The sequence below is a fragment of the Calonectris borealis genome, chromosome 1 (genome assembly GCF_964195595.1).
Source record: "Calonectris borealis chromosome 1, bCalBor7.hap1.2, whole genome shotgun sequence".
NCBI classification, from domain to species: Eukaryota; Metazoa; Chordata; class Aves; order Procellariiformes; family Procellariidae; genus Calonectris; species Calonectris borealis.
The window spans coordinates 87748748-87768437 of NC_134312.1; the positions used below are offsets into that span (position 1 = coordinate 87748748).

The window sequence follows — 19690 nt, forward strand, 5'->3', positions numbered from 1 at the left end:
CATGGCATTGTTGTGGGTCCTCTTTGTAAAAAACAGAGAAGAGGAAGCAAAAATATAAGTTGCTGGAAGAGTTCAGCTGGGTGGACAGATGGGAAAGGCCATTATCTCTGGTACGTTATGCAAAAAGATCCAGCAAGGTGTGACTCATAGCTTGGATGCGAGGACACAGGGAGTGATTAAAGTGGAAGAGTTAGTCTTGTGTAGAAGAAGATGGCCTCCTTCACCTTGATCAGTTACCTTCAGATAGCCTGACTGACCCTAAGTGTTGTATTAATCTGGATTTTTTGACCCACCCACACCTGTGCCACTACATTGACCATCAGAGGTTTTTTTATTAGCACAGCTGCTTTCCTTCCCTGGAATCCTCCCAAATTAACCTCTCTTGAGGGCTTAATTTCCATAGTACACCACATTCAGACCAGAAGCTAAGCATTAACCTTCATTAATTCAGCATATCCAGCTGGACTTGGGATGCTTTTTTTTAACAGGCCGTAATTCCCCAAAAATTCAAAATATTTAGAGCAAAGTATAAGACTGATAACAGGCCTAAATCCCTATGTTATGTTACCAAACCTGCTCTGTTCAGACACTAGCAGCTGCTATGACTGGGATCAAGGCCACCCCACTCATGGGCATTGGCAGCATTAGTGGCAGTGGAAGCCATTCTTGACTCTGTGCCTGCTCTGCCTGCCTGCAGGACACACGCCTCAACACTTTCTCTCCCGCTTTCTTTGTGTATTTACACCTCTAGACCGGATTCCTTATCGTTTTGGAGCTCGGTTGGAGGGTCCCCTGCAGGGAGGTGCTGCCGGCCACTTCCACTCAGGTCTCATTCTATCAGTCCTACCACAGTCTGGGGACGCTGCCTTCCACCTTGGAAGTCCTTTCCAGCCCAGCTAACTTCACTTCAGAGGGCTGAACCGACCTGTCCTTTCCCCTGCCTTTACGTTTCCTTTGCTGGCATTCAGTCTCGTCTGCCAGGTTCGCTAAACGCACTCTGCTCTCCATAACCTGGGAGTACTCAAGGCTCCAGTGATCTTGTTAAATCTTTAAAAAGTGAAAAATACCCTACTTTGAAAAGAGCTGGGGATGCAACTCATCCCCCAAACTTATGGACCTGCTTGTTCTTTTAACTCCTCTGAATCTGGTTCCTGCAGCTACCTTGCCCAGGCCTTTACTTGACCTTTCCTTTCGCTTTTGCATGAAACCCTTTACAGACTGGGGAGCTTTAGCTCGTGCACGCGAGCAGGAGGCAATGCACGACTGAGCAGGGTAAAACAGTCACGTTTAGTATTTGTAAAGGGTAATTCAGGTCGGTTTTCTGCCCTTCGCTTTATGTATGCCCCTTCTCACAGCACTTCTGCCTCAACGTTCCCACAGGTTTAAAGCGGCTGGGGGGGCTGGATGGCTCAAACACCTGAAGTCACCAGCCCTGGCAGTACTTCTCGTGGGTTCTCAGCCCTCAGCTGTCACAGGACAGCTGCCCCAGGCAGCGTGCTCTGCCACCCCGGCCGATCCCGCAAGATACACCGGATCAACCGCACCGGGGACGCACAGGCCGGTGCCTTCGCAGGGTACCGGTACGCGTTACCTGCGCTCACCTCAGACCTCGGTGTAGCCCCCTAGGGTCGTGCCTGTCGCCCCAGAGACAGCTACCGCTCTCCCTCGGGGGCAGGCCCTACCTCAGGGGGTCCCCGGGTCCGCGCGACGTTTTCCTGCCCGACCCGCCACCCTCGCCGCCGCCGCGGCCGAGAGCGACACCGGCGCTGCCGCAGCGGTGCGGCGAGACGCCGCTTCCCGCAGGGGGGCAACGGCGAGTGGTGGCGCCGAGCTGCCCGGCCCGGCCCGGCCCTGCCCGCGCACCGCAGCCGGGCCGCCCCCCACCTCGGGGAACGGCGCGGGCAAGCCCCGCCCCTCGCCCCGCCCCTCCCGCCGAAGGGGCGGGGCTCTCTTGGCAGCGGCTTCCTCGGGACCTCGCTTTCCCCAGCGCGCCTGCGCTGCCCGCCCGCCCGCGCAGGCGCCGTGAGGGCGGGGAGAGGGTCCGGAGTGGAATTGCGGTGGCCGTTCCCGGCGCCGTTCGCCGTTTGCAGCGGGGCGGCGCGGCGGGGATGAGCCTCCGCCCGGCCCGGCCAAGGGGACGCGGGCGGAGGGACGCCGCGCGCCAGGCCGGGCCGCCAGCAGCCCGCTGCCGCTCGCCGCTGCCGGCGGCGTCCCGCAGCCGAGCGGCCGCGGAGCTCAGGGAGCGCCGCTGACCGGAGCCGCCCGCTCGGGCCCTGCTGGCCCCGGGGCGTGGGAGGGGGGCGCGCAGGTAGCGGGGCGGCCGAGCCCCCGGGGGGGCGGGGGCCGTTGGGGCGGCCCGGCCCCCCCCTCCCCTCCCTCCTTCCCCTCCCCCGCGCGGTGGTTCGGCGGGCGAGGGGGGACGCGGCCCGGCGCCCGCGGGGAGGATGGTGAAGCCGCCCCCAGCCCCCGCGCCGGGCCGGGAGGCGGCCGAGCCGAGCCGGGCCCGCGCCGGCAGGGCCGCCCTCCGCAGGGGCTGAGGGGATGAGCCGTGCCCCGCGGGGTGGTCGCTAGCGGAAGGATGACCACTCCCGCCCTGCTGCCGCTCTCCGGGCGGAGGCTGCCCCCCCTGAACCTGGGTGCCTCCGCCTTCCCGCACCACAGGGCTACCTTGAGACTCTCCGAAAAATTTATCCTGCTCCTTATTCTTAGTGCCTTTATCACCCTGTGCTTCGGGGCGTTCTTCTTCCTCCCCGACTCCTCGAAGCACAAGCGCTTTGACCTGGGCTTGGAGGATGTGCTCATTCCTCACGTGGACACCAGCAAAGGGGGCAAGAACCTCGGCGGCTTCCTCATCCACGGGCAAGGGCACGACGAGCACCGGCACAGGTAGGCGCCTTCCTCGCCGGTGAGGGAGCGGCGGTGCCGCGGTGGCGGCGAGCGGGTCCTCCCGGGCGCAGGAGCGGGCGGAAGGGGGATCCGTTCAAATGGGTCCTTCCCGTCCTGCTGCCGCTCCTCTCTCCCGCATCCTCCTGTCTTCCCAACGTGTATCGACTTCTGAGCGCTAGCCGCGGGTCCTCCGGCTGCCATATGTAGCCGTGGCTCCATGTTTTCTTTTCCAGTGTGAATTTAGCCTTCTGGCCGGCGAGGGCTGGGAGGGTAAATATGAGCTCCCCTCCAGGGACTGATTGATTTTTCTCGCCCTAGCCAATTCCCTGGGTCGGCCGTGGAAAAAACGGGGTTAAGTTATGGCATTTGTGGAGACAGTATACGTGACTGAAAAACTGCTGCATGTATTCTATAGCTTTTATGTGCTTACTCGAAACAGCTGCTGGTTGCTGAATAGTGTAGCAAGAACTTTGATCTGACGAAGACTTCGTGCTGTGACCTAGAGGCTGTCAGTCTACGATGTGCAGGACACAGAACTAGTGTAGATGGCGTAACTCCCTTTTCTGGCCCTTAAAATCACTTGTTACAATGTTATTCCAGACAAATGGAGGTGCCGGTGGCTAAGTTTCCTTAATTGTATTTGCCAGTGTAAAGAAATTGGAGATAAAATAGTAGTTAAGAGTAACAAGGGTAAATGTCATGCTGTTGGTAGCTTTTTAGGGCCACCTAAAGCTTTGTGTGGTGCAAGTCTCTAAATGTTCATATGAAGTTAAGCATTCAAAACTGAGATTCAAAAACTTAAATGAGGGTCTTATAGTATACTTGCTTCTAACATACATTAATTGCTTAAATCCTACCCTAGTGCCTGGATCATAGTGAAGCTGACTGATCTTTCTTCACTGTCAAAGATGTGTAAAATGTGATGGTGACCCGTGGTAAAATATATGCTCTTCAATACTCAAATACAGTATTTTTACTGAAAATAAAAAAAAGAAATTTAAAGAAAGGTTACTTATGCTGATAGTGTTCCTTTGAGAACAGTTTAAAATATATCCTATTGACATGATATAAGAATTATTTAAAGGTTGTTTGTGCTAGATTAAAAGGAGAGGGTGTAATTGCCTCTTTTTATTCATCTGTTGTGAGTTATAAAGACTACCTGAATGCTATGGTATTTTTCCTTAAGGCATCTTTGCTGTTGGATGTCTTGGGGCACTTAGGAGCTCTTTCTCCCTCACTGAAGGGGCATGGATGCTTAATATTTAACAAGGACTTCTTTTCTCTATGATGTTAATTGCTGGTGCCGTTAAATGTTGCACAAAACATAGGTTTAGACACTCTCTAATACGCCTTTGAAGTTCTCATCTTTCACTGTCTTTTTTGTGTGATCTTATTTCTTTAGCTTGCCTAGTCGCTCTGGTACGTGCAGTGAAAATCAGGTTCTGAAATAGAAGACAGATTAAACAAAAAGAGGCGTTCAGCAGAAATTTTCAAAGCTGCAGCTGTGACTGTTATACCTTGTCTTGCCCAGTAGATGGGCTGTAGAAAAAGGAGTTTGTTGATACTGATAGTTCTGGAGTGATGCTCTTGATTAACCTACTTATGTGGGTCCTTTTCAGGTTTCCTTTTTAAGTGTAATTACTGAGGCTACAGCTTTAGTAACATACAAAGTGCGTGCTACTTTTGTCTGTCATGTGTAGATAAGCAGTAACTTGTAACTGTCAGAGGTAGAAGAAGTGGTTATCTCATCATCAGTTAACTCTCCTATAGTTCCTCCATAAGCTACGAATGTGTGTACCTCCCCCTGCCCCCCACCCAAAATTGTCCCTGTCACGTACAGTTTTTTATGGCCACCTTTTCAGTTGTTGTTTGAGCAAGAATAGATATTATTCCTGTTGTTTTAGCCCTGCAAACCGTTGGATTACTCCAAGCATGTTTTAACTACTAAAAAAGCCTGCCTACTTAACCTGCTTGTAAGACACTTCTGTGAATGCCACAATATGCATTGTGAAGAAAAGCTATGTGCTCTACTTCTGGAGCAACTTTTTTGGCTTATTACCACGTAGTCTTATCAACAGGCCTGGCGCTGATGTGGTGACTGTTTTCCATACAGGAAAAACACTTGCTGCTGTTTTCAGTGCTGAGTTCCTGCTTCTGGATTGCAGGGACATTGACAGATGGTCTTTTGAGAAAGTAAAGGGTCTTCAGTAGTGAATGCTAGATTACTTGTTATCTCAGTTTGGGATGAAAAACTTTGTTCAGCTTACTATCAAGGAGCAAAGTAAAGTGTCAGCTACTCTATAGGTGGTATTTTTTGGATGGCACTGAGGAGTTACGGTGCAAAAGATCAAGAGAAAACAACCTACTGGTAATACAGGGGAGGATGTGATCTAACATGTGAAGTGTGATGATGGATTGACAAGCTGTCTTTCCAAGAATGGTAGGACTTGAGAAAAAATCAGATGAAAGGTCATTCATATGAAGTATACACTTGATCATGAAACGACAGGTGTGTTGATTTAGTGACTAAAGGAAACTGTTTCTTCAGAGAATGTTGGTATTGACCTCTATCGAACAGTAAAAACTACGTATCATGGTTACGCTGCTCCCTTGGTATATAGGCTATAATATTTTAATGCTCTTTTCCCCCTACCCTTTAAATTTTGAGCTTTGTAGGCTATTGGAGGATATTCATATTTCTATCTTCTAGCAAAATATAGCAATGATGTAGGTAGAGGGTTGTGATGCAGCCGTGCTTTAGTGTTGGGTGTACAAACAATGGTTGTCACTGGACCTTCCTCATATTCCTCACATTGCTTTCCTACCTCTTCCCCTGGGCCTGCTTGACATTCTAGAGTTTTTAATGTTATTGTTACAGTGGTCACCCTTGGTGATATTAACTTTACATTTTTCATTAACCTGTTTTTTTACTGCTCCTGTCCTTCCTTTCTTCCCTTCCAGGCAGAAAAAATGGGAGGGGAACTCCCTTCCTGATGGTCTGTTCAAGAATTACAGTGTCCTTGCCTATCATCCAAAGAAAAACAACTTTCTTGTAACAAGATGGTTAAAATCTGGAATAAAACTGCAGTTTATATTTTGGGAAATGGATGGGCTGTAGTGCAAGTTAATACTCATTTTGTAGCAGTTTTTTTCATGGGTGAGCTCCTCATGTGCACTTGCAGGATAATGCATGGGGAATGCGTTAGTAATGTTGGAAAGGTGTACCACAAAATTTTGCCTCTGGGAGGAGGGAGAGTGGAAAAGCCTAGTCCAGGACTTGTGAAGATATGTGCATACACATGCTTTTTAAAAATCGATTTCATTTCCCAGAGATGAATTTCTCTCCATTTCAAAAAGGACATTGCAGAGATTCTGGAACGAGAGCAGCACAGTTTTAAAGATACATCTTGCCAAACAAACTTGTGTGTCACTTAAAATTTGTTATGTGGTTTTAGATAACTGTCACTTCCTCCAAACTTCCGCATCTCCCCTGCCGCACAAAAACACTTAAGGTGTTTCTCGCTACCCAGTTCCTTTCCAGCTATCTCAGGTATTTTATTCTTCAGTACCAAGTCTGAAAGATAGCTTTGGAACCAAAACAAAACATTCGTATGGTTTCTTGGCATCTGAGTGAGAATGCAGACACCCTGTAATCTCCTTGATTTATCAGATTTTTTAAAAATAAGATTATCTGTAATATGGAAATTGAGCAGACTTGTTTTTTTAATGATGTGTCAAGCAGCTGCTCGTTATATTACTTGACAAAAGTTAAGATCATTTCTGTGGTAAAAGTACATTAATCTTAGAGGCAACAAATAATGTAATTTTATGACCTCAAAGCTGCAAAGCCACTTTGTAACAGCACTTGGACTACTGCTGTGCCAACAGTTCAGTCCTTCAGAATTTGCAGAGCTGCATCTTCAGCTGCTAAATTCCTGTTTATTTCTTCAAGTCATAATTCCTGCCTGTGCTAAAAAAACCCAGACAACCCTCATGTCATCAGATTGATAGCAGGTGCTGCTAATACAACGGACCACCTCCACTGCCTTGGGGTCTGTATGTAAGTAGGTATAGATCAGTGTAAATCATGCCTTTGACTTTGTTTCTGTGAAGCTAAGGAATATTGACTTCTGTGTTATGCTCAGCAGTCTGATATGACTGGCTGTGGGTCAGCAGCTGTATGGCAATAGTCTAAAAGTGTTCTTTCTTCTGTTGCTCAATATATGGTTGTCTCTACGGCAGTAACAGCTGCTGTCTCTACTCTTAGGAGGTGAAACCAAAAACGATTCTGAAGAGCTTTCAGTCTTAATCTCTCCTTTTAAATCCTGCAATTTTTTTTTTTAAAGAAACATGAAAGGCTTAATATTCTTCTTTTGAATACCTTTGTCTTCTCTGGTCTATATGACTTAATTAGCCATAGTAGAAGTGGGCAGAGGAGATAATTTAACCTCTATTACTCAGTGGGATCAGTGTCTCCTGTCATCCTCTGCCATGCCATCAAGTATAAAAGTGCATAAAACTCTTTGCTCTTCCTTCCCCCACCTTTTCTTGAGGCACAGCTCATTAGTGCAATTAAGAGTATTTGCTATTGTGATTCAGAGAACCTGTTTTTTCCCCTGAAAAATCAGGAGCCACTGTAGCGCCTGGGCCCCAACTCCTACTCTGTCCAATTTTTCATTGCATGAAATTGAGCCTGTCTTCACAGCAGACTCCACAGTCTCTGTGGAATGTGAACTCTGAGTTTAAGCTGATGTGCTTGATCTAGGAACAAGGGGTTTTTAGGGTGCAACGTGCAGGAGATGCAGGTCCTCATGGTGACAGCTATGGAGCTGAAGAGGGCAGGAGTAGTGCATTCCAAGTCAGGGCTCAGAAACATCTCCTATGTCTAGGGCAAAGAAGTTGTAACTGTCTGGTGTCAGTCTTCAACTGTTGAAGCTATTGTAAGCGCACTGCCCATCTTTATCTGGAGACTTTTCTCAGCTGGAGTTTTTAGTAGCCGCATGTCATTTTCTGTTCTGGATTCTATTTTGAGAAGAGGCTTGAGAAGTAATGTTGGTACTTGGAGATTTATAGAAATATTTCCCTTGCTTTCCTCTGGAGTCCCCACATTATACCCTTAAACTCAATTTGAATTTCTCCTGAACCTGCTTGTATTATTTCTAAGGTTCTGCTGAAATTAGTGCATTATGTTGTAGGCTGAGAAATGCTTTCATTTTCGAATTACAAAATGCGAATTCCAGACCATCTGTTTAGATGTCCTCCCTCCTCCCCCCCCATCTGCTGAACAGCCTACATCATATGTAGAGTGCTGCTTTCTTCAAGTTATCTTGCTGTACTCCAGTTTGTCAAAGTATTTCCTGTGTTATGAAAGAGAGGAGTCAAGAGCTGGTGTTCTCCAGTTTTTATCCTTTCCAGTTTAAAAAAAAATTTTAGCTTGCTGGTTTTCTGCATGATCTACACTTTGTCTACATGCTGGAAAACAATCAGGCGTGGGAAAACTGCAGAAAGTCTGCTGGCTGGATTTAGGCCAGCTAGTGGGTGGGAGGCAGTAGCACTTTGGTTCATTCGGAATTTTGTAGATTAAAATCTCAAAAGAACTTTAGCATAAATGTGGGTTGCGTGATGATGGTAGCAGTGTAGGCAATAGTAAGCAGCATGGCTAGTTGTGGGCACATTGCACTGTAAGAGTTCTCCCATCTTTGATCCTCTCAATTTTCTGTAGTAAATACAAACATTTTGATCCTACTCAGCTAGTTCTGAGTTATGGGCTTTTGTTACCTTACAACAAATGTATGTAAAACTAATTACAAGTTTGGTGACATCACGTGTTGTATGTGTACAGGTTTTCGTAACAACTGAACTGAGACTGAATACGGGCAAAGAGGAAAAATTTTGTAATGCCTTTCTTTTCTTTTTATGTCCTTCCCTAAGAAGCCCATAAAGTCCAAAACATGGCCAGTGCTTTTATTGCACCATCCTGCACTTTCATTATTACAGCTCTCAATGGTGAGAAAAGTCTGGTCTGATGGGTAGGCAGCTGTTTCTCACAGCAGTTATTCAGGCTAACAAAATGGGAACTTGAGGGCATGTGTTTGGCTATAGCTTATGGGATTTGTTCTTTTCCTTTCATTTCCAGTTGCAGGCTCAAGTGAGTGCTATCATCTGTCTTAATTCAGTAACTAGATTATCACTTTATTACTAAAATTCAGAGTTCTGTTGCAAGTTAACTGTTTGTGGGGAGAGGAGTGTTCAACAGCCCAACAAGGTAGTAAGGCCAAGAAAGGGGAAAAATAACTACCTTTCCCCTGCTGCCCCAAACCTTGAAATAAAAAGTCTGAGGGCTCTAAATGTCCTGTATGATTGTAACCTTTCCAAAGTACCTGCATTTACAATGTAGTTATTTACCACTTATTTGATCAATATGACTTCTGCTATTTGTCTTCAAATTCAACAAATAGATTTTACTTTATTATCTTATTGTATTGAGGGCGAATACACTTATTCATGACGGGGAAATACTGGGAAAAGCTTTGAGAACTGCTGAGTTCTTGTAATATATGTTTGCTCATAACATTTGTAGGCTTTTCATTCCTTTTGTCTTTATGTTGTTGTCTGGTCTAGTGTCCTGTACAGAGCAAAGTATGTGGCATCCTCCATTCACTCATAGATCTGGAGGTTCTGTATTATTTTTATTATTTAGTATTTGAAGATCTCAAAAAATAAGGGAGATAATTTTCCCAAGTAACTTCCGTTCTTGTTTCTTGAGTACCCAACCAGGTACACTGGTGTTTCTAAAATAAAAAAAAAAACATTGAGAAGATATGTTTTAGGTTATTTATTAACCTTTTCTAAGCTAGAGACTGCTTCTAAGGTATCTTTAGCCTTGTCTCCTAAGCAAAGTTTACGTGGCTGTGCCATATGTTCACTTGTAGCGCTTGTTGACCCTGTTCTGTTCTCTGTTCCCTCTTTTTCCCCCGTAACATCTATCAGCAGCAAAGGGTGACCTGTCAAAATAAGTACGTTTCTGTGTCTTGTGCATATCTCAGTGCTGGATGAAAGAGAAAGACCTTAATTAGGGACAGTGCTGAAAGAAGAATCACAGCTAAGAGCCCAAGAGTAATTTGTGATACTTGGTCTGCTGCTAGTCAGTCTGCGCAAGTGTAGCTCTGAACCAGCCACAGCACGTGCCCTCTGCTCTTCACTGATCGCTGGAGAAGGGTGGTTGGAAATTAACGCTGTAGCAGGAAAGAGCTGGGTTTTATGGGATGCCAACAGCAATGGGGTGCGTTACCGAGGTGGTAGGAAATACTGGGACAGAAAGCTAAAGGCCGCTGATGTATGAAATACAGGGCTATGTTAGTTCTGCTCCTTACAAGATTTATGTGCCCAGACATTGAATCATATTTATTATTCTGTCTTGCTGCCTTCATTTTTTTAAAATATTCTTATGATGCAAACCCATGAACTGGATTACCTTGCATATGGTATTCAGCATTAATTTCATTAATGTTTTATGTGCTTTCTTACTTGTTAGTCACCACCAAAGGATTTTGTAAATGCTTCCCCAACTCCTGGCCTTAGTGCTGCCATTGAGGCTTACGATGGACAGGTAGCTATTTTCTATGATTCTATTTGAGAGAGCAAGTTCGAGGTTTTCATTTGGCTTAATATTATGTAATCTGATCAGTACGGCATGAGCAAAATTACAGCTTTAAGGGAGTGCATATGATGAAAGTATTTTCTTGTTGTATAAAGATTTAAGAGCTCTTAAATGAGATTACTTTGTGTCTATTAACACCAGCATGCAGAAATGTCAATTTTCATATTTAATGTGTGCTAGTAGCAACTTGGAAGACTTTTGCAAGATGACATTCATCTCAGCTGAGGTTTAGCACTGTTTGTAGGTCAGCAAGGCATCTGAAGTTTGCACAGGCAAGCTGCTTAAGTAGTTTCTCCCTCTCAGTAAGTTGTTATCATTTTTCTCTGGGACCTGCTGACATGTTTTAACTGCTGAAGTGTACAGGCAGGCCACTTATGAGCAGGTGACCATCAGTGGTAAATCAAACTAATCCCTTTTACTTTTTATTGGATCAAACTGAATGTGCTCACAAAGGGTAAGAAAAACATCTCGTCTGTGGGAGCGCCATATCCCTTAAATCCTTCAGGGAAGAGGAGGATCACATCTGCCATGTTCTTGCTCTGAATATCCTGCCAGATAAGTAAACTTGTGCTGAATACACTGGGTTGTACTCATGGTTTAGGTTTGTTGGCTAGTAAGAATAGCTTACAGCATGTGCTGTTTCCTCAGCAGATTCTTCTGGATATGTTGCTATCTTTGCAAATGTATTGCATTTTGAGTGCTATTTACTATTTTCCCTATGCAAGTTAGGGGATCTGCTTTTGCTCCAGAATACTTGCATCCTTTCTGTACTATATTTAAAAAAATCATAATCCAGAGCTGACTTTCTGGACTGCAAGCTTCCTGCTTGTTTTCATTACTTTTATGAAATAAAATTTGCTCTACGCTTTAAAAACAAAACTTGAAAAAACACCCGCCACTCTCTGGGCTTGTTTGAGATGGCAAAAGTAGTGGGAAAGATGCTTCTTAGAGAAGAGGGGAGTTATTTTCATGGATAACATACAATATTCTCCCATCCCCCCTCACCCTCTTTGTTTTTTTCCCAAAGAAAGAGGAAATTCAATCCTGAAAAACTGATAGTGTGAACTAGTTTGACTAAGAACCATGTTTCTAGTGACCTTTTAAGTCTCTTGTTAATCAGGTTTATCTTGGAAACACTGAAGACTCTTTAATTCTAAACTTAATAATTGCAGATGATGCCAGCATGTGTCTGTTTTCCCAGTGCTATAATTGCACATCCTTAGTTTCCTAAAGGCATCTCTTCTGCTGTCGTTGGCTTCTATTTGAGTGGAAAGTGTTCTCCAAATTATTAAGTAACGCATGTATTGAATTCTGAATTGCGGTGCACCGTGTTTCAGAGAAGAAAATACTGCAGAAGGGTAAGTGGGCTCTTCTGCATCATGGAGTTCTGATGTTATCAAGGGTATTCAAGGCATTCAAATTTCTACTTTTGTGAATAATTCCACCTTCTAGAGACAGTGGAATCCACGGCAATGAAAATATTAATGGGTCTGTGAAACAGCCATTTTCTAGTAAATAGGAAAAATCAAAACAAATGAGAAATAGTACTAAGAATTAAACAAATTTTTAACTTCAGTTTTATCACTATATCTTGCACGTTATTTTAACCGGTCGTTGTTATTCTGAACTGTTAAAAGTAATGATTTAGGTACTTAAAAACAGTCCAGTTGGATCTACTAACTGTTATACTTGTTAAGTTGGTCCAGATCAGAGCAGCGAAAAATTCAGAGTATGAATGTTATGCCTATTTCTATGTGAAATTAATTACTAATTCACATCCCAGGTGATGGAAAGGAACTTAACTGCACTGCAATAACTGTCACCCTGATAACTGAGAATTTTTTTTTTTTTTAGTTTTATATCATGTCTGGGAACTTTCTCTTATTGAGGGACTGATACCTATGGAAGGTATCTGTATATGTGATATCTATAAACTGCTCAGTGAAGTGGATAATCAATTGTCACTGCTGTCATTTCAATACTTGCATGTGAAACTTTAAAACCAATGGCTAATGAGGCAACTGATATTCTACTGGAAGGTTTTATAAATAACTTCTGTTATCAACTTGGTTCAGTTTTTTCTTGTGGTGATATTGGTGAACAGGACGATTGGGAATCATTCAAAGTTGTATTGGTAACCAAAGGAAGCTCTTTTATAAAAACAACACCAAAACCCACTGAAAAACCCTACCCAAAAACAAACAAAAAAACTTCCATCACGCCATCATTCTTGGTGTTACTTAATGTGAAAAACAGCAACAAAAAAACAGTGATGGAAGAGAACCTGGAATCTTTCTGGCTGGCTTTTACCCAGTCCTGTGTTGGCATTGCAGCATTTGATAGCTGCTTGCTGGCCAGAGCTAGGCGATGGGAACAGTTTATTGACTCAAAGTCAAATGCCTAATGGTGACTTTGTTCTTGCGTGTGTTTGTGAAACAGAATTCTTGAGATTGTGTTACCAACATTACGTGTGAACGCCAGGTCCTTGGTTTGCTCTGGTTTTTATACATCTGTAGTCTTTTGATATGTTTATTTTGGTTTCTATAAATCACTTGAGTGCTAGTTTTATTCAGGTGGATATGCTATTGCCGTTATGCATAGTCGTTTGCTTGGCACCCCCTCTCCCCTCTTTAGACATAATTTTCTCAGAGTAGCATCTGGCCGTCACACTACAGTGGGAGTAGATCATCCAGTCTACTGCTATTACAAAGAAAAATGAGACTTGACATATTCGTGTCAATTTGGCAAGATGCCTGAATCATTATGCTCAATGAAATATGTGACATTTCGAGTGGTAGTGTAACCTGCAGGAACACTTGCAGGAGAAACTTAAGGCACTGCAAAGAAAATGCCATCTTTACTTGGTCTGGAAGGTTCAGATACTGACACAAGTCACCCAATCAATCCCTAGCACAACATTGCAGTTTAGTCCATTAAGGTATGTAATTTTATTCAAAATTTTTCATATTCTAGAATTTGCTGGTGGTGATCCTGGGAAAATTTAAAATGCCTTTTGAGTTTAAAAGTTAAAGACGCAAGGAAATACCTCTGGATTTTCCTTTCATACAGTAACAAATAAACAAACCAACAACCAGCCTGAACTCCAAAGTGGTGTGTATAATTTTTGTGTAAGTCGTAATTACTTGCTGGTTTTTGGTTGCCTAGCAAGTTTGTTTTAAACCTTCATGGGTTTGTAGTATGGAATTTTTAGAAAAAAGCAGACTATGTAATATTGGCTAGTGTTCTAGTAAATAGAAAATATGTGGAAGCATAAAAAAATAAAATATTCCTTAAATTTCATACTTAACAAATTCATTTTTCTATCTGACTTCTGTTAATAAAAAAAAATTCTGGAACCTGTGCAGACTGTAATTAGAGTTCTTCCAAGCTGCCTTGAAAAATTGCCTTAAACTGCATCAGCCATAACCTTGCCGCACTAGCTTTCAGGTGGGTTCAGTAATGCTTAAAATAGAATGCCTTTTGAGATTTAGAAAGCCTTATATTTACATCAAACTGTTCAAAAACATCTGTGGCAGATGGTTTTTGGTTTTATATTTTATTTTCAGTTTCTGCTCTGCCTCTTCTTTTTGTAGAATCGGTCACTTATTTTTAGCAATTTGACCCTACTGTTTTTGGTTCAGTGTTCAACAGTTAAAATAAAACCGGGCTGTGAAGGTGGCAAGCGCTATCCAATGGTTGTGTAGTCCGGGACATCTAAACCAGCTTCTGCTGTGTGGAGATGGGAAAGCTGGGAGGGGCGGGAAGGGTAGGAGGAGTTGGATGGAAGTGTAACGCAGAAGTTTTTCTTATGTTCCTTTATGCCATGCTGTTTTTCAGATCACAGATAGCCTTTGCCCCAACCTTTCTTGCACAAAGGCTAGGTGTGGTCCCAAAACACGTTGTGGTGACAGGTGGCTAATACTGCCCCATCTTCTTTTAACCCATTAAGAATGACTGCACTTTAACCTCTGAGAAGCAAGAGTAAATAAAAGCCTCCATAAAACTTAAGAAATCTTCAAGAAGGGAAGCTACCCTAGGCTTTGACAGCCATCTTAAATACCATGTTTTGTTTTCTTTATTTTTTCTCCCATCCCTTCTTTCCGGAATCCAAAATTATAATGAATGTTTACAGGGGAGGGAATTAAGCTTCCATTTCCTAGTCCGAGTGCTCGATTTTGCAGCATCTTTACTTTAGGGTTGGAAGGAACTTCCAACTAATACTACCTCCCATGCGTGACAGTGGCTGCAAGGATATGACCTTTTGCCACAGCATTTATCTTCAGAAATAGTCTTTATAAAACTGCCATGGGTATGTGTTTGGCATCTAGCATTTGCAGAGGTTCTTCAAGCAGGAGATACACAGCAATTATTTGCTGGCTCGTGCAGAGAGCCTAGCCACTTAGGCTATTTACTGAGGATTAATGTGCTTACCAGCTCAATGTGTCCCTGCTGGCCTGGAAGGTGTAAGGTAGGAAAATATCAACATCCTTTGATTCTTGGAGTGGGTTGATTCTTGATGTTGCTGAGTCAACATATTTCAGCTCCACTTTTTTCTCAGATTTTATGCCTTTTTGAGTCAATATTTTTCTCTTGAATTAAGTTGGTATCTCAGCAATTTCACTCTTTCTTACCTTTTGTGGCTTACAGCTGTGAGAGTATCCTCTCATGCTGTAACTGTTTTTGGTGGAGCTGAGCCCAAGCTCACATGGACTTTGGGTCATAAAGAGTTGAATCTCTTGGTTTGGTGATCTTGGGACTGCATGCTTATTTACTCTGGACCAGTATGCTTGAAACTATTGGGTCTGAACTTCTCAAAATAAACATGATTTTGTTGCCTGCAGCCAGTGAAGGAAAGAGTTGTGGGTTGTTTTCTAGTTCCAGAGTTGCCATTACTCAAATCAACAAACGTATGACTACAACTGTCCATGAGCTGCATTTTGTTGCTGGGAATTTAGAAAGTTGACTACAGTGGTGGTGGAGGAGGAAGAAATCTGACTTTACATGCTGGATGTATATGTGATTGTATTAAGCAAATTAACAAAGGAAGAAAACGCAGTATGTACTGTTTATAAAGCTATCTGAGAAATCCGAGATTCTATTGATGAAGGCAATTCAAAGATCAAATTGCTGAGACATTTTATATCCCTAGCTCTTCTGTTGTTTTAGATTCATGTTATGAGCTACAGCACTTCTGTGTATTTTCTGTCTTGGTCATGCCAAGAGTAGTTTGTGTCCAACTCATCTGTTGTTGCATACATTTAAAGCCTGTATATGTAGTCTGTAAAACATTTTAAAATTAAAGTATTTCACTGGTACTGGAAATAACTGTTAATCAACACTTCATTGCTTTAACCTGTTAATTTTATCATAGGTTTATGAAAAACAGCCATGATAGTTCTAGATGTATATACTAGATATACTACTATACTAGAGTTCAGGATGTATATACTACTGAAACATTGCTCATTTGCTGTATTTTGTTTCACTTCTTGTATTCTGACAATATTTTTATTGCAGATGTATATGAACAAAGATTTGCTTAGCAGTTCCCGAAGAATGCCAAGTCATCTTTAGCTGACTTAATTGTAATGTGTAAGAGTAGATTAATCATCACAATTTCCTCTTTTATACTTTCTTTTCCATTCTGTTGCGTTTACCATCGTGATGCTAACATCCTTACTTTGTTTATGGGTCAGTCATTCCTTAGACGATGTGCTGGATTTTACTAACCTAGTTGGCTGGCAACAATATTGTTTAATGAGTTGGGAAGACATTGCAATTGGGAAGGTGTCTTTTTCAGAGTAAAGCTTATCACTCGTATTCTCTGCAGCTTGCTCATATAGGAGGAAACTCCACCGCATAATTTATGGTAATGATATCTACATCCTTGAAGGTATTTAGAAGCTGTCTGGACTCGGTCCTGGGCAACCAGCTCTAGGTGGCCCTGCATGAGCAGGGGGGTTGGACCAGATGACCTCCAGAGGTCCCTTCCCACCTCAGCTTTTCTGTGATTCAGTGATGGGGACTGTAGTCTCTTCTGATGTGCAAAAACCTGCTTTCCGTATTCATAAATGTACTGAGTCATGTGAGGCTTGCCATTATTTTTTTTTGGGTGGAGAGTTACTGATCTAGTGTTGCTTTTCTGGCCTTTTTTAAAAGGAAAAAAAACCCAATACCCAATTATCTGTCTCTTGAATCGAAGTTGTGTAGTTTATTAGCAGGGTAGATTATTTTAATGTGGAACTTATTAAAAGCAGCTGGAAGGCTAAATAATTTGTCACATGGTTGTCTTTCATCCTCTGCTTTATTGACAAGATTAAAGAACTTTGGGAGTAATGAGATACAGTTTTGCTCTGTGCAACAGTGCAGATTAGACCATATGTCATGATTTCCAGGTATTTTGTTGCTTTATCTTTAGTTACTGTTTTGGCTGATTTGCCAAGTAGAGAGGTATAAAGCTTTGCTGTTCTTTCCTTCTAACCAGCCCCAGCAGTGCTGAATGGGAGAAGAACTTTTATAGAGTATTTCTATTTTAATTAATCCAATATTACTGTTAAAAGTATATCCACACTGCAGTCTGTGTCCTCTTATATGAAATCCTTTTGAATCACAGTGTAAGTGCTATATATATTTGGTTTTTTTCCCTTGAAATAAGGGCTGTGTTTAACAACAGAACATTGCCTGCAGCTTCTGTCCTGTCTGGGTTTTTCTCACAACCTGTCACGAAATACCTGCTGAAAGCTATTGATATTCTGAGACTGAATTCAAATTAGTTTTTTTTTCTGTTGTTGCCCCGTAATTCCTTCCTTTTCTGTGAAGCAGGACTACATTTTAAACTGCTGCCACGTAGAGGGAAGGGAGTGCTGGTGACTGGTGTGATCCTGCCCATCCTGCTGTGTGAGGAGCTGATCTGTCTTTCAGACAAATCAAATGCTGCTCCCATGCCACAGCAAGGCTAATGGACTCGCGCTGATGCTCTATGAGCCAGGAGGGTTGTGCCTAACTGTTCCCTGGTGGCGAGAGGAGCAAGTCAAGAGAAATTGCTGTAGACCTGTGTTTGGACTAAGCTGCACACCCCTAATAAGTATTGTTCCCCTGTGATGAAGAGCTCTTATCAGTCTCATGTGGTAGATCCCAGGGTTTTCCCCCTCCTCTTCCTCTTCAAGCTCTTTGCCATACATGGCTTATGGTGCCATGCATGTTGACTACTATTCTTATTTTAAATGCGTTGATATACAGGTATCAATTTACCGTATAGCTACATGGTAACAGTTACAGGTGGAGGAGGAAGATAAATCTGAGCAGTATGTGTGAACTTCCAATAGGATATTTAAAGCACTGTTGCTTCTGGGATGTGCAAAGCAACTCTGGCTGGGTGAGTAAAATAGCATTATGGAAATGTGGTAGCTTGTGTCGACAGAACATCTGTGCGAGGGTAGTCACTTCCTTAGAGCTCTGTGGGACCTGCCAGAGGGTTTCCCGTGCAGAGAAGTCTAGTACCATCTGCTTACCTGAAAGTTTGCCATCTCTGAGTCTACATTATATGCTATTTGCCACTTTTACTTTGCAATAGCCTTTCTCTCTTTATGTGTATTTTTGCTGTCAACTTATTTTATATTTGAACAATTGAGAATTTTTAGACTAAGACCATACTAATATCATGGCTATTGCTTTAAGTCACTAACTTTCTCCAGCTGTTTTTCTTCAGTTGGTGAGAGTCTTGGGGTTTATTGCTGGAGATCAGGCTGCCAAGAAGACTCATGGTGTAAAAGGACGGAGCTACCGTACCTACTGTGGTACCCCTTTTGAACACAGACATCGGGAAGAAGCTGTTGCTTCAGTTAATATAATTCTCATTTTTCCAGTGTAGGGGCTGGGAAAAGGGAAAGAAGTACCTGATTAGGAACAGGAATCTGGAGGGGGAAATTGAGCCAGGGCTAGCAGAGGGCCTTGGTGGCAGTGAGGAGCAGCAATTAATATCTTTCTTTGGAAACTGGAGATGTGCACGGCACGTGGAGCAAAATAAAAGTGGGTGGGATGACTCTGAAATAGTGCCTTTTGCTTTCCTCCCCTTTTTCCCTAAGTAGAAAAAGATCAACGTTGTCTGAGGCATAAGAAGAGGCACATTGGCTGAGAGAGATATCAAAGACTAATCAGAGTGACCTTGGGGAGATGAGACACTTGAAGCAAGTTGGTGCTCAGTAAGGCACTAAGTAAATAAAATTCAGGATGGTAGGGAGTGACTCTTATCTGATGAAGGAAGCAATATCATTGGGATAAACTAGAGGAGAGGAAACCATATGGCTGAGTGAGGGGATAGAGCCGATGGTGGGAAATGAAATGACTTGGGGTTAATGGCCATGTGAGTGTGTGTGCAGAAAAAATGATCTTTATAGCTTGGGCTCTAATTTAAGGTCTCTGAACATGCAGGTATATAACACTTGAAGCTCATGTCCTGTTCTGCTGTGTCCCCAGCCATTTAATCTTGCCTATATCCTTGCCCCAACAGCAGTGTTTGGGCAGTCAGCCAGTTAGGAGACCTGATTTGGCCTGAAGTGATTGGTGATTTTTCAGCTGGCTCAGCTCACCACTGGCTGACTGGCTTGCTGCCTGGTCTCCTGAGTACCAATATAAGGAGTAAGGGAGCTTGTTTTTGTAGAGCAACTAAAGCCCTGAAACTTAAAGAATGATTTGCACAGAGGTGGTGACCAACACAAGGAATATAGAGTTATGATATCCTTTATTACATAAACCAACATTCTAACTGTTATTGTTGATCATATTATTAATACTGCAGTCATACCCAACCAATCTTTAACGTAATAAATCAGAAGCATGTGTGGACATACAAGCACCATTCACATACTAGTTGACTTTTTTCTACAGACCCACTAATTTTCTAGCCATCAGTGACGCACGGCAGCAACACCAGGAGAGCTGTGTTCCTGTGCACTATCTGGCTGGTGATCAGGAGAGGGGACCCATGCTGATGATGTGCAGCTCTTACTCATCCAGGGATATTCTCTCACCAGTCCACACAGGTGGACTTCTCTACCTCAGGCGTACAGTGAAGACGGTGTCATTTCCTCTCTGACTGGAAGTTGGGTCTGCCAATGGGTCCCTTCTGACTTTGGAAGTTCTTCT

The 19690-nt window shown here is 43.2% G+C and overlaps 1 protein-coding gene across 7 annotated transcripts in view; it reads left to right on the forward strand.

The window, feature by feature from the left end:
• The first annotated feature begins 2012 nt into the window (after window positions 1-2012).
• The window catches only part of MAN1A2 (mannosidase alpha class 1A member 2), a 151071-nt gene continuing 133393 nt past the window's right edge, over window positions 2013-19690 (forward strand). For 5 of the 7 annotated variants that reach the window (XR_012676183.1, XR_012676184.1, XM_075165734.1 and 2 more), the window contains exon 1: window positions 2013-2886. Coding sequence is in view for 4 of the 7 variants with exons in the window: in XM_075165734.1 (XP_075021835.1) it covers window positions 2579-2886 (308 nt within the window). In the remaining 3 variants the exon portion in view is untranslated. The remainder of the gene's footprint in view (window positions 2887-19690) is intronic. The other 2 variants (XM_075165780.1, XM_075165771.1) reach the window with 2 other exon arrangements.